Below are 13,913 nucleotides of genomic sequence, written 5' to 3' on the forward strand. Positions count from 1 at the left end.
TATTATTTGAGATTATATTTAATCATCATCTCTATCTCACTATCCATTTTCATTCTTGTCGTATGTCCTCCCCTTTATGTATTAGATGAGAGGATGTGCGAAAAGAAGTATGTGTAGTAGGGGATGATGTGCAAAGGGTGTGGGCCTGGAGATAATTGAGTAGAGGCAAAGGTGATGAATGAAGGTGGAGACATTGCATTCTATGCATAAATGGAAGCTATAGTATTGAGAACTAACAAAGGAGAGGATATATGAAGAGAATAGAGGCAATAGAGAAGAGGCTATAAAAACAATGATGATGAAACGAAAACGATGGATGAGGGCACGACAATAACAATAGATGAGAAACAAATATGACGATTAATGAGGTGGGGTAATATCATCTTTTACAATTAAATAACGTTTACAGAAATATATAAAAAAAAATTGTTATTGATGATTTTTTTTATATTGACAATCCCTTATTATTAATCTCTTAAAATAATTATCGATTTTAGTTTTTCATTCTCCCACAACCCAAACCTTCCTTCTCCTCCTACCCCTCCACAAAGCCTTCCCCATCTACCTCCTCTCTCTCTCTCTCTCTCTCGCTCTCCTCCCCTCCTTTATCTCATCCCCAGCTCTCTCCCTCCTCTGCCCTCCCCTACTCCTCTCTTTGTCACCCTCACCCCTTACTCCTCGCCCTTCTCCCTCTCCCCTCCTCCACCTCTCCCTCTCCCTCACTCTCATCCTCTCCTACCTTTACCTCTATCCACTCTCCTTCCAATACCGTTGCTTTCCATTCCAACGTTGCTTATGACTCAAATAGAAGAATGGAAGAAAATAACATTTACGTTCATTTACAGATTGATATTTTTAGAATATTAAAATTTTTTAAATATGATTGTAAATAATAAAAAGGGATTACCATTTGAAATCCCCAAACAAAAAAAAAAAGGATGCTATGTGAGAAAATAAAAATTTAAGATTGTTTTAAGAATATATCCTATCTTTTAAACTGCAAAGTTGAAGACTAAGTAAAGCTGAACACTTTTTTTTTCCCCAATTTTTCCAAAGTCAAACCAAACAAATTAATCTAAAAAAATGAATCAAATAGAATTAAGATGAGCGAATAAGAAGATTTATTGTTATTAATAGCGAAGAAAAGATGCATATACAATCGATCCCAAATTCTTGTTATTATTTAATTGGTTCTTATGCACTCCTTGTTTATTCGTTTATACTTCGATCTGAATCACCAACATGCTGACAAAAAATATATATGTGACAGATTTAGCACGGCTTTTCCTTAAGAATAAAGGCCAAAATTCCATGGGCATTACGGATTCATAGTCTAGATAGAGGTCGTCTTGTATGACCAGATCAACTGCCACACAAGTCCATGGATGGGAACTCCAAGCACGTCTCCAACAGTTGGATCCTTGACCTGGATTTCTTCTACCTTGGAAAGCTTAAATTTAGATAGCTTCAATTCCTTTCATGGCAGTCAATTTTAGATAGCTTAAATTCCACACCGTCTCCAAAGGAAACATTGACTCGGAGACTTCAAGATTCGATCACCGTTTCACGCAGTCCACACCGTAAGCCCTCACCAGTCCTCCTCGAGTATACGTAAATATTCATATGGCAAACCCACTGCCATCTCTGGATTCAGCAGCAGATAGAGACCGGAGCTACTGCATGCCCGCGGTGGGCTCCAAGCGACACAGTCTCGTCTTGTGTGAGCTCAGCATAAAAGCCTCATCCATCTGAATGCGTTGTGCGGAAAGCGTTGGTGGTTGACGATCGCTGCACCTGGCGAGGACTGACCAGCAGTAGCAGTCTGAAGCAGACGCTGCCCAACGCCACGAAGACGTGAGGTTTGGGACGGGTCGGACGACGTCACCGAAGACCGAACGAGCTAAAGGACGATAAAGTCGCTGGAAATGGAGAACTGGAGAACCCGTAAAACAGAACGAACGCGTCTTCTCTCGCTTCACGTCTTTATATCTCGCTACGCGGTTTCCACTCGGATGCGTCTACCGGAGGGGGAGAACGAGAGAGAGCAAGCGAAGCGATGCGGCGGCGATTGTGCTGGCACCAAGTGCACCGCTGCTTCGGGTGGTGCGGCGCCCGGGGTGGGGCCGGTGCGGACGGCCTTCTTTGGCATACGGACCTAAAGCCCCACGCATCCGGCGACTTCTCCATCGCCGTCGTCCAGGCCAATAACTCGCTCGAGGATCAGGGGCAGGTGCTCGCCTCTCCCTCCACCACCTACTTCGGCGTCTTCGACGGCCACGGCGGCCCCGAGGCCTCCCGATTCGTCAATAACCGCATCTTCTCCCACCTCCATGGTGATTTGCTTTCTCCCCGTTTCGTAAAAATCTCTTTTTGGGTCGAACGAACGATATAATAATCGTTCGTTGCTTAGTAGATTCCACCGCAAAGATCTCTCTTTTTTGAGACCTTTGTGATGGTGCACCTGTGTGTGTTCTTGGTGTTCAATATGCCTGACAGGTCGATGGCAAAATGTCTCAATGAGTCGCTGATTAGGACATGTTTTGTGTTGTTCTAAATCGCGTAGAGATTGCGTCGGAGCAAGGAGGCCTCTCGGTCGAGGTAATACGCAAGGCGTTCAATGTCACCGAGGAAGAGTTCTTACAACTGGTGAAGAGATCATGGCTTTCTCGACCAAATATTGCATCGGTGGGGTCATGTTGCCTCGTCGGTGCGATCACAGACAACGTTCTCTACGTGGCCAATCTGGGAGACTCCAGGGCAGTGCTCGGCAAGCAGGGAAGTGATGGGAGGTCCGTGGTGGCAGAGCGGCTGTCGAGAGACCATAATGTCGCTGAGGAGGATGTGAGGAAGGAACTTGCTGAACTCCACCCTGATGACTCCCGCATTGTTCTATGTAACAGAGGCGTCTGGCGGATCAAAGGGATCATCCAGGTTCCTGGCACATTAGATCCCTTTCATATTCTTCTCCGAGTTGAATTTTCTCTGCTGCATTTTAGCTACTTGATTTAATCTTTTTACACATTACATGCAGAATAAGATCAGTGATGGTAATCAGAGCAATTAACCAAACTCCAAATTCAGAATTTGATATTCTTGGTCATGCGTTATACCTGATCTTGAACAGAGTTGGGGATGCTGATTACTAGATCAGTTGAATGAGTCTTTTTATCTGCTCCGGGAAATTTTAGTAGGAACATAGTCATAGACTTCTTCCTAAGATGGTGGCAGATTTAGTTATCCAATTTTCTCAAAAGTTATTCTGTAAGCAGATGGCCCAGGACTGTGGTTGTCGGAATAAATGGTCACCTTTAACGGTAGCACAGAACAATGTTTCTTTTGTTTGATGATCAAGTTAGCTTACTATTTGTTTTGATAAACATAAGTACATTAAACAGGAGTATTGCATGGGACAACCATATTAGGAAATTCTATCATGGTCAACTATCAAGTTTGTTGAGCGTGCGAATCTTTCATGGCAAACATTCTAGATATTATGTGAATACTTTCTAACAGAAACAAGTCGTGGTTGATGCAGGTTGTCATGGAGTTTGTATATGTGCCTTGTCCTAAGGACCAGCCATCCAGTATATATGTGTATAAGTGTCTTCTAGCTCTAAATCTTGTCTAACAATATTTAGACTGCATCATGATCATATTATTTAATGAGAAGATTCTGAACATAAAATATATATCACTCGTTTTATGGTAATCACAAGCTCACTTAGAAATATGGTTGGATGGTTACAAGGTACTGAGTTCTTAAATATTCACCTTTGTTTTCATGACATCTTTTCTTCTACATGATGGTCGGACTTAAGGTCATAGGTTGTATCCTCATTTCCTTGGGGTTTAATATAGTCTATATTCAACAAATATTGCTGTCTCATGGCAACTAGCATGGGAGTGCATGTCATTGCCTTTCTATCATGGGCCTATACCATGCTGCCAGCACCTTTTTAGCATGCAACGCTCCAAACCATGCTGATTGACATTGCATTTTTTTTGGGGGGAGTGTAGCATGAATTGGATACTAATTTTTCCTAAATAAAGAAGCTCATTAACTTTCAACTGTATGAGCTTGATTTGCCCATGATTCGATTTTACTTATATCAGGTATTGGTTTAGCAATTAACTCTGTTACGAGCAAAAATAGCTTTTCATCGACTGTATCAAATTATGAGAATTTCTTTCTTCTATATCTTTTATGATTTCTGAATCTGTTCTATATGATGACAATAAAATCTTCCCATAAAGGGACTGGGCACATTAGAGGCTTTATTTCCTTTATTGTTACTGGTTGAACTTAGATCAGAAAAATATATGCCTTTCTTATACCCTATGCATAAGCTACAATGTGTTTGAACATTTTGTTCTTACAAGTTGAAATTGAATAGTTTGTGCATCACATACAACTTTATGATAGATTGTGCCATGTCCATGTAGATGTCACCAATGCTAAGCATTATATCTGGAAGAAAGAGCGATCATCATGTTTTTAATGACAAGCTGATAAACTTCATGGTCAGGTATCAAGGTCGATCGGTGATGTCTACCTGAAGAAACCCAGTTTTTCCAGGGACCCATTGTTTCAGCAATGTGCTGCTCCCATTCCACTAAAACGGCCTGTCATGACTTCAGAGCCTTCAATTAGGACACGTAAGCTTACACAACAAGACTTGTTTCTGATATTTGCATCGGATGGTCTCTGGGAACAACTAAGTGATGCAGCTGCAGTGGATATTGTCTTCAAAAGCCCCAGAGCAGTTAGTTCTTCAACTTTTTGTTTTTGTTCCACATAATCTTCATTTATCAATCACTTGTCATAGATTAAATAGCTGGCTTATGTTTTGCAGGGAATAGCCAAGCGACTTGTCAGAGCTGCTCTCACTGAAGCCGCCAAGAAAAGCGAAATAAAATATGATGACATAAAACATATGGAAAAGGGAGTAAGGCGCCACTACCATGATGATATAACAGTCATCGTTATCTATCTCGACCATTTCGAGGGGAAGGCTTCCAAGCTTCAGGGAAGCACTTTTGACTGCACCAGTGCACCCGTGGACATTTTCTCCCTCAATGCAGCTACTACTTGAAGAAATCTTAGCTCTCATGTGTTGGTTGCAAGAAGGCATATATTTGTGATCAGGGTGCAACAGCTGACTAAACTGTGGGCAAAATCTCGGTATAAGGCGCAAATTTAGAGTTACAGAACTTATTGGCTACCAGAAAGAGATTGATCCTCGATTGAGTTAGCTTAGTAATTGGTGTAGATAGCTTTGTATTTGATAATTTAGGTTAGCTGGCTATGGTTTTTTGATTCAAACAAAAGTGCACTTTCTGAGAGGAAATCTAAAGTAATGATCTCGCCTCTCATCAGTTGGTCTTTGCGTCCCTGATTGAGAATTACTAGTACAAAAAAAGTACAAAATTTTGAGGAATAATATGTGCGTACTCAAAATGTGGGCTAAACAATAGTGAGGTTTATGTTTATTTTGATGGCACTTATGGTTGAATTGGAAAGAAGAAAGAGACTGGATTTATGACAGAGTACACTGAATTTGGCATGCTTGTCCCACTTTAGTTTGAGATGGCACATATGGTTTGCCCTACATGACCATAGGATGTCTTTTAGAGGTTTAAACTAGGGGGAAAAGGGGGTCTTGTCTACTGTGATCTTAGAGAGTATTGCATGAAGAAGCAATCCAAAGACTAAAGCCTAAAGGTTGAGGCCCCAAGTGATATCTTTTGTGCATTGTGGACTAAAGTAAAAGCAGGAAAGATAAAACAAACAAACAAAAGAAGAAGAAGAAGAAGAAGATCATGCTTTGATCAACTAAGCCTATCAGTTTGTCTCTTTTGGTGCCTTTAAAGTCTGTTACTTTAAACATCATTTGCAATAATCAGGGAATGTCGGGAGGTAGCTGCATTGTGAAGCCTATGTTGGCTTTTGAGGGAGGATGAGATGAGGCAGAAGATCTTCCACCTTTGCCAGAGTAGAGCCATTTCTCCTCATTGCTTTTTCTCCTTTTATCCCGATCACATCACATACGAGTAGAGTACTCGTAGAAATAAGACTGCATTCTCTTCGAGTCATTTATCATTTAGATGGAGTCAGATTTTTCTGCTGCTGAATCTGATTCGACTTCGAAACCGATGTGTTATGCACAATCCGGTGCATCTTATTCATACTGAGCAGATCCAAAAGAGTGCTTGATTGAAGACAAAAAGGACTGGTACTATCGAAACCAGCAGTACGTCATCATCACTGGGATCCCAGATGCGTGAGAGCTGGGAAACATCGTGAATGGATCCTTCAGTGGGAGGTGGCCCAGCTTCCTGTTGAGTCTCTCGTTCTGCCCTGGTGAGGGATCCCAAAGCAGCACTGCGTGCCAAAGGCTAGTAAAAGAAAGTGTCGATCATGGCACAAACTGCAGCCACAGGAGATTCACGGTGAAGGATGAAATCTGGGAACCTAATGATACCAGATTGGACTGAATTAGCTCGACCTCAGTGTCCATCTCCATCGATGCATGCTTGTCTTATGTGTACTGTTTTCCCTACATTTCAACGTGGGGTCTAATTTGCCCCCCCCCCCACCCGAAGAATCCAATAAAGAAGACAATCATCAAGGGGGATGCTAAGTCCATATCTCACAGCATGTGTCCATCTGGATTTGTGGATCTGGAAAAGCATTGCAGAACAAACTGATGCTGTGTTGTCTTCCTTCTTCTTATGTTTATACGGATCTTTAGTCTCCCAGTATCTGAGAAATGTGTTTGCTGCTTCCAAGCACTTGCTGGTGACCATGGAATTGACTTGTGGAAGCTTCCTAGCTTGATTAAGAAAGGGACATGTAATCTAATCTATCAAAATAGAGGAAGAAGAAGAGGTAGGCAGGCAATGTCTGCACGGACAATTAAAGATTAATAACGCCGAGGCAGTGACTGAGATGAGAATTGAGCAGCACATGAGGATGAGCTGTGTCCCAATTGCTGTCATGCAAACAAGGAAAAGAAGACAGAGGAGAGAACAAGATCATCTCAGCAGCATCCACAAGAGAGAGGTGGTGGCAAGTATAAAGCTACCTCATCCGAAGACTGCAAAGAGGGAAGAACAGCTACATGTAGGCATTAATAATCTGATCAAGTTTGTCTTACACGCCGTCAGCTTTTTCCCACTAGGATTGGCACCAACTCGGTAGCCACCGACAATATCTCGCTCATTCTTACACCGAAGAGATCTAAGAACATGAACTCCACCAACACAAACGACAACTCAACTGCATGAACACATTAAATGACCTTGTGACCACCAAATGAGTTTGATCTAAAACACCATGGAAAGGCAGCAAAGCCAAAGGGATGAAGGAGAAGGAACAAGAAGAGGAAGAAACCCTTTCTCTCTCTCTCTGTCTTTCCCCATCTGAATCTAACCGATGCTTTACCAATACCCTTCTGCATTCAGAGGATAAAGGTTCTGCGAGGCCTGTGACAAATGAGACCTGAGAACAATTACGCTCCTATTTACAGAGGATAGCACATGAAATTAGTAGGCAGTGACCTACATTTCATGGTCGGTCAGTGACAATTAGCACGAGAACGAGCAGTATGAACAGTTCCATCTTTCCCGGACAGACGCCACCACCGTCGCATCGCTAAACTTCGACCCTCCAAATGATTCTATCACTTGCAGCGGTAGCGTGTGGTTTGTCAACCGCCGCCACCTTCGCCCGGTTGCCGATGCTGGTTTTGCTCCTTTCGCCTTGCGGGAGTTCACAGGTCTCGCTGACGGAACCGCGTCTTATGTCCGCAGGAGGGATGAAGCAGTCGGCTGACAGGCCAGGGACGTTGAAGGCCACCTCCTCAATGGTCCACGCCTCCTCCATCCTGGTCTTGGTGTGGCTCATGGCCACCTCGCCGAACCTGAAAAGAGTGACCACGGAGCGGCCGGAGTGGGCGATCATTATGCCTTCGACGGGGCGGTAGTCGTCGAGGAAGGAGTTGATGGTGGTCTCCCAATAGACCGCATCGCCGCCCGCGTTGGATTGGATTCGCGTGAGGTGCGAGTCCTCCATGTGCACCAGGAGCCCTGTTCGCTGGCTGAAGCAGCCGAAGAGGACGTGCCGAATGATCTCTGCGGGGCCTTCGCTCCTGGCTTTCAGCGTCTGCGGATCAGCGCAGAGCTTGAGGATGAAGCAATCCTCCCCATTAACCTTCTTCTCCCCGATGCAACGTGCATTGGCAAACATGCTCGCCGTCGTCAGAGGATCAAGGCCCTGCTCAAACGAGCAATTCGTTCATTATAAGACGATGTGAGATGTGGGGAGCTGAAACCGTGATAGTTTGAAGTGCTATTATACCTGGAGGGCGCGCCGGAGAGGGCGGACGGGGCCCTTGGCGGCGTGCACGCCGAGCCACGGGGTGTGCCGCCAGACGAGTTGGCCATTGGAGCCGGCATGGACCTTGCTGCCGCCAACGGCGAGCTCGACGTACCACATGTCAGGGGCCATCTGCCAAAGGACGAAGCTGCCTGACTCAGCTGCACGCGCTGAGCCACCGCGATTCTTCACCACCTTGGTCGCAGTTTCGAACTCCGACGCCACCATCCTCACCTTGCCCATGGCGTAGGCATTCCGGATGGAGCTCTGCAGCTTGAGACCGCCCGATGCGGCGGTGTACTGCTGCAATATGTACTGAGCCGATGAGGTTTCCTGAAAGAAGGAAATGACGAATGAGTTAGCGGTGCATGGAGCACATCAAATTGCCATCTTTGAAACACCAAGCTCCAGATGTGAGCAGGCAAAAACTGCACTTTTTAATCCTCAAAATGGTTATTTGCGACAACGAAACAGAATAAAGCGAAGAAGTAAAGGTGTTGGAGAGTGCAGACGTATAGAAGAACTATTAGTACGCGTAGTAACGCATCAAACAATGCCATTTTGGAACACAAGATTGAAACTTAGCTCTGGGAATGGAAGAACAGAGCACGGAGGACGATAGAAACCGACGAAATTAACAGCGTTGGAGAGGGATGGAGACCAAGGCTTACAATGGGAGTCTCCTTGATGCTGAGATGGGGGAGAGGGTCGGCGGAGCTGACGTGCATGGGGGCGAGCGGCGCTCCCATTACTCCCAGCAGCAGGCGGAGATCGGAGCGGCGGAACGAGGAGGACCCAGCTGCGTTCGCGGGGGAGGACGTGACGGAGGGCGCCCGGGAGAGCTGGCCGCGGACCCAGCGGCCCCACCCTTCCCTCCGCGTGCCCCCGCCGTCCTCCGGCGCGTCGCCATCAGGGCCCTCCATGAGCGGCGCTAGAGCCTCTCCGCCGGGCCGGAAGCTCCCGGATCTCGCGATCAGCGGCGCATCCGGCAGCTGCGCCAGCGAATGGTCCCGCCCGTGGCCCTTCCACCGCCGGGGGAGCAGCAGCAATGCCGCCGATGGCGACTGGCTCTTCGCTCTCGACCGCGCCGGCGACAGCCCCCGCACCACCTCCTCCAGCGCCGAAAACAACCCTTGCTTCTTCTCCATGGTCCGGTGCGTTCGACTTCCTCCCTCCGCCGAACCATCCGTAACTTATTATAACTACAAGCAGTGGGAAGGGATGGACCAAAATGTGAAATATGTTTCGTCAAGGACCTCATAGTAATAATTGGTTGCGACTATAGGAAAAGGGAAAAGGAATGGGGTTAACGACAATTTAACATCTATCGAGGGTGGCGCTGAAAAAAGACTAGGATGGATGGAATCACACGAGCGTCGACACTGACGGTACCACTTTGGAGTATGTCTCGTTACCTCCCGGGTACCCATAAGCCCCGACGTACCCAAGCCAAGGTAACACCGGCGTGATATCCAAAAGAAAATATTCCTTTGAAAATGGAGTCGGTATCCACACCGCGAATAAGCACACTTATCATGGGACGAGGCAAGACTCAAACGTGGCGCTCGTTATTGGGGGAGCAGCGCATGTGCCTCGCCTCACTAACGGCACCGTTAAAGGAAGGTTCGTTGAGGAATCCGACGGGCCGGAGACGGCGGAGCGTCGCGCGACGGGTGCGGCACGTGACCGGTTGCCAGATTCTCATGTTACAGGGTGGCAGCCTAATGCCGATGCATCTTGACCGTGAGAAGTTAGATCAGACGGCTGAGGAGGAGACGTTTCGAGCGGGTTGTTGGCGGCCTATTTGGTCACAGCTTTGACCGAGTAAACTGAGTCAAAATTAAATTCACATCGGATCTAACTTGAGCCCTGACTCTTCGTGACGATCGATGGCACCAAACTCAAATTAAGCCATTAGTTTCCACTGGGATCTTGGAATAGTTGGTCGATGGTCTTTCGTCCCATCACCACCGTGTGTCAGATTTGCTTGAAAGCAAGGCATAAGGGTGGGAATCGGACGAGTTGCACTTGGGCATGGGAGACCGGCCGTCGAGCAGGTGCATGAGGCATGTGGACTGCACGTGGGATTTCCGAATGATGAGAAGCGCCCGCCGGCATCACTGTGATCCACCCGACACATGACTTGTCACCGGCTGCCATGGGGCCCACCACCTGGGCGAGTCCGATCTGATTGCTCAAAATATATAGCGATATTTTATTCCAAGTTCCTTTTTTTTCCGTAAAAGATACATATTTTCATTATTAATTTATAAGACTAATTATGAGTTTATTAAATAATTTAGTGATCACGGTATATCAGATTTTTTTAAAGTTAAAATTAATTTTATATTTAATATGATAATAAGAACATAATCATATTTTATATTTAATGTGATCGATATCTTAACCTCATAAGTTCAATACTTAATCAATAATATCTTAATATTACGTAATCAATACATATTCGTTATGTAACGTAAGACTAATTATATTATGAGTTCGATATAACACAATATGAAAACACCTAGGAGATGTATGTATGTAATTAATTTTCATGATCAATATTGATAATGAGAATAGTAACCCTAAGAGCTCATTATAAAAAGAGCTATATAAGTAATTTTTTTTTAAGAATACTCGAAATAAGATTGATGTATAAAAAGAATAATAATTGATTCTAAATTGGCTTCCAGTGTAAACAATCAATTTGAATATTCAAATTTAGTTTGAAGTTGAGTAAATGGGTCATTTGCACTGCATGGCCAACCAAGAACTGTGGATGGGGTTTCAGCAATTAAATGATGTGAAAGGTGTCCAATTCTTATTGCCCGAATCTTTCTTACCTTCTGGCCTGCCTCCATTAATGGTGTGTGGTGAGCTCCGACATCGGTACCCTTAGGAGGGTCCCTATCCACAGTGTTATTAAGTCGTCTCTATGCTATCATACACTATATATATATATATATCTATCTATCAACAAGGTACAAAGATTTCAGGAAGATTCCATGCATGTTACATATTACAATGCAAATTAAATCATGCACTTAATAGATATTTTCAGAAGAAAAACTTATATAATTAATAGCCATCACATTGTCTCCTCTTTACTTGACGATCATTTTCGGGTACTATATGATGGATCAAAGTTGTCTATATCAAGATAATAAAATGGAGTTACAAGCAAATGGAGGCACAAGACCGTAGTAAATAGTACGACAGTCTTTGCACACACGTGATTACATCAGATAATAAAATGAGAGATATTGGCAACACATCAATAATTACGCACAGAATCCTTCAATGCACATCACAGGTACATAGAAAATCTAATTTGAGATGCCGCCACCGACAAAAAAAATATGAATCTTATGACAATTGCTCCTCTTTCTCTCTTCTTTGTTCGAGACAAATGGGATGTTCGAGACTAATCTACCTTACGATTTAGATTACCTCAGTAATAAAGGGTTATGGCTAATAACGAATAGCTTAATCCTCCTAAACATTGTTATGGATATTTGATTCAAATCATTTATCAAAATATTTAAGCTGAAATTATTAGTCTGATTTACTTCGATTAATCGGAATATTATAAGTTTTTCTATTCAAAGACTTGATTTCTTCGTCAAGACCTAACATATTTTTTTTTTCGTCAAGGCCCAACATACCTAGTATCAAGTCCTAACATGGTGCGGACATACTCTGATGGTGGACGGTAATTTTTTTTTATTAATCTCTCGGACTTGATAAGTTAATTGATCTATCAAATTTGTTTGACCTATATATTTATTATATTTTTATAAGTTAATTTTAATATCATAAATGTAAGACTAATCCAAGGGTTATAGATTGAGTGTGAGAAATAGTTAGATAATGGGAATTGAAGAGTTGACTTGATGTTGGATTACTCATGTCCGATTAATTCCGATCAGGGAAAAGTACCACATATTATAAGCAACATGTGCACTTGTAGGATTACTTTTCAACGTTTGGTCATTAATGCCGTAGCAAAAAGTGTTGACATGTCTCAATAATCTTTAATATGTTCGTCCACAAACTTTATTATGATATATATAGAGAGCGTAGGAATAATTTATACGAGTGTCAAACTGGGAGTGACAGATATAAATAGGGATACACATGGAAACAGTGAAATGACTATCCATCAAGACATCACACCACAACGTCGATGGGACGAAGCGAATCAAGAAGGAGCCCAACAAGACATCACTCGGCGACGATTGCGGATGCTGTTCTCGATATTATACGCCCTTCTTTCAACCACTTTGATTCTTTTTGTTCTTCATAGTATATATTTATATTATCATATTTAGGTGCAAGAGAGGAAGGAATTGATCGATGAACTCGAAATTCCAATCATGAGACCAACTAAGAAGCATAAGATCAACTAAGGTTGATCCGTTGGTTGGTGTCATAAATTTACGGATCGCTCGATTCAATATGATCAAAGCTCACGAACAAAGACAATATTACGTTTAAGTCAAATCATATTATATGATTAAAAAAGATGTAACTAATGCATAAGACTTCTGTCAACATGAAATCGAAAGAGGATCATAAATTTACGGATCGCTTGATTCAATATGATCAAAGCTCACGAACGAAATCGATATTACGTTTAAATCAAATCATAATATATAATTAAAAAAGATGTAACTAATGCATAAGACTTATGTCAACATGAAATCAGAAGAGGATCATAAATTTATGGACAGCTCGATTCAATATGATCGAAGCTCACGAACAAATACGATATTACGTTTAAATCAAATCATATTATATGATTAAAAAAGATGTAACTAATGCATAAGACTTCTGTGAACATGAAATCGGAAGAGGATCAAATGTATACGATTTTATCTTTAAATATTTAGAAATATTATTTTTATAATAATAATAATAATTATTTTTTATATTGTACGTAAATATTTCCAACTTTTGTCACTGTTCGCCCTCCTTTGTACGGTTGGTTCAACAAGATGCTTTATAACTTTGTCCCTTTCGTTGGCACTAAAATCCATGCACATAAGCGCAGAACAAAAACGTGGGAACGTGAAACCAAGTTAAGTTGGTGGATCGACGATTTCTGTGGACGACGACCACTGCCACAGTGCGTGCGCTTTCCCTTCCCACATCGTTAGCAGGGCTCAATAGCCACCTGCAGAAGAGAACAAAGTAGTAGTCGATCGAGTCTCGCAAGAGGAACTCCAGATTAAATGAAAAAGAGTGAGTGGGATGAAACATTTCGACTGGGATTAACAGAGGAAAAAGAAGGCTCCTCCTATGCGTGGCCCATGAGAGGGAGCGGTCACGCAGCACCGATGGTCATGGCTTTGCTATGTGGAGGGAGGCGCATGCGCGGTGTCTGCGGTCCGTGGAATTTGGTTTTCTTGTTTCTGCTTGGCTACTTCCATCAATACTCCACCGTGAAAGCAAAGGGAGAGTTCAGTTGGTACAGAGCAAAAGGAAGGGTTAGGAGAGCATGGGGCTTGGGATGGAGACCCGTCCTTCGCTGGTC

General features: G+C 43.3%; 2 protein-coding genes across 2 annotated transcripts; one reads left to right on the forward strand and one right to left on the reverse strand.

Moving 5' to 3' along the window:
- Window positions 1-1,939: 1,939 nt before the first annotated feature.
- LOC103981416 (probable protein phosphatase 2C 78) lies at window positions 1,940-5,441 on the forward strand. The gene is made up of 4 exons (XM_009398145.3): window positions 1,940-2,333; window positions 2,564-2,931; window positions 4,527-4,763; window positions 4,854-5,441. Exons 1-4 carry the CDS (start codon window positions 2,057-2,059, stop codon window positions 5,091-5,093), a joined length of 1,122 nt encoding a protein of 373 aa, XP_009396420.2. The 5' UTR covers window positions 1,940-2,056; the 3' UTR covers window positions 5,094-5,441.
- A 1,757-nt stretch (window positions 5,442-7,198) lies between these two features.
- Window positions 7,199-9,541, reverse strand: LOC135609989 (uncharacterized). Its single transcript, XM_065103870.1, has 3 exons — window positions 9,049-9,541; window positions 8,360-8,710; window positions 7,199-8,275 (listed from the first exon to the last, which is right to left on the reverse strand). Exons 1-3 carry the CDS (start codon window positions 9,523-9,525, stop codon window positions 7,655-7,657), a joined length of 1,449 nt encoding a protein of 482 aa, XP_064959942.1. The 5' UTR covers window positions 9,526-9,541; the 3' UTR covers window positions 7,199-7,654.
- Between the last annotated feature and the right edge of the window lie 4,372 nt (window positions 9,542-13,913).

The sequence above is a fragment of the Musa acuminata genome, chromosome BXJ2-4 (genome assembly GCF_036884655.1).
Source record: "Musa acuminata AAA Group cultivar baxijiao chromosome BXJ2-4, Cavendish_Baxijiao_AAA, whole genome shotgun sequence".
In the NCBI taxonomy this organism is placed as follows: Eukaryota; Viridiplantae; Streptophyta; class Magnoliopsida; order Zingiberales; family Musaceae; genus Musa; species Musa acuminata.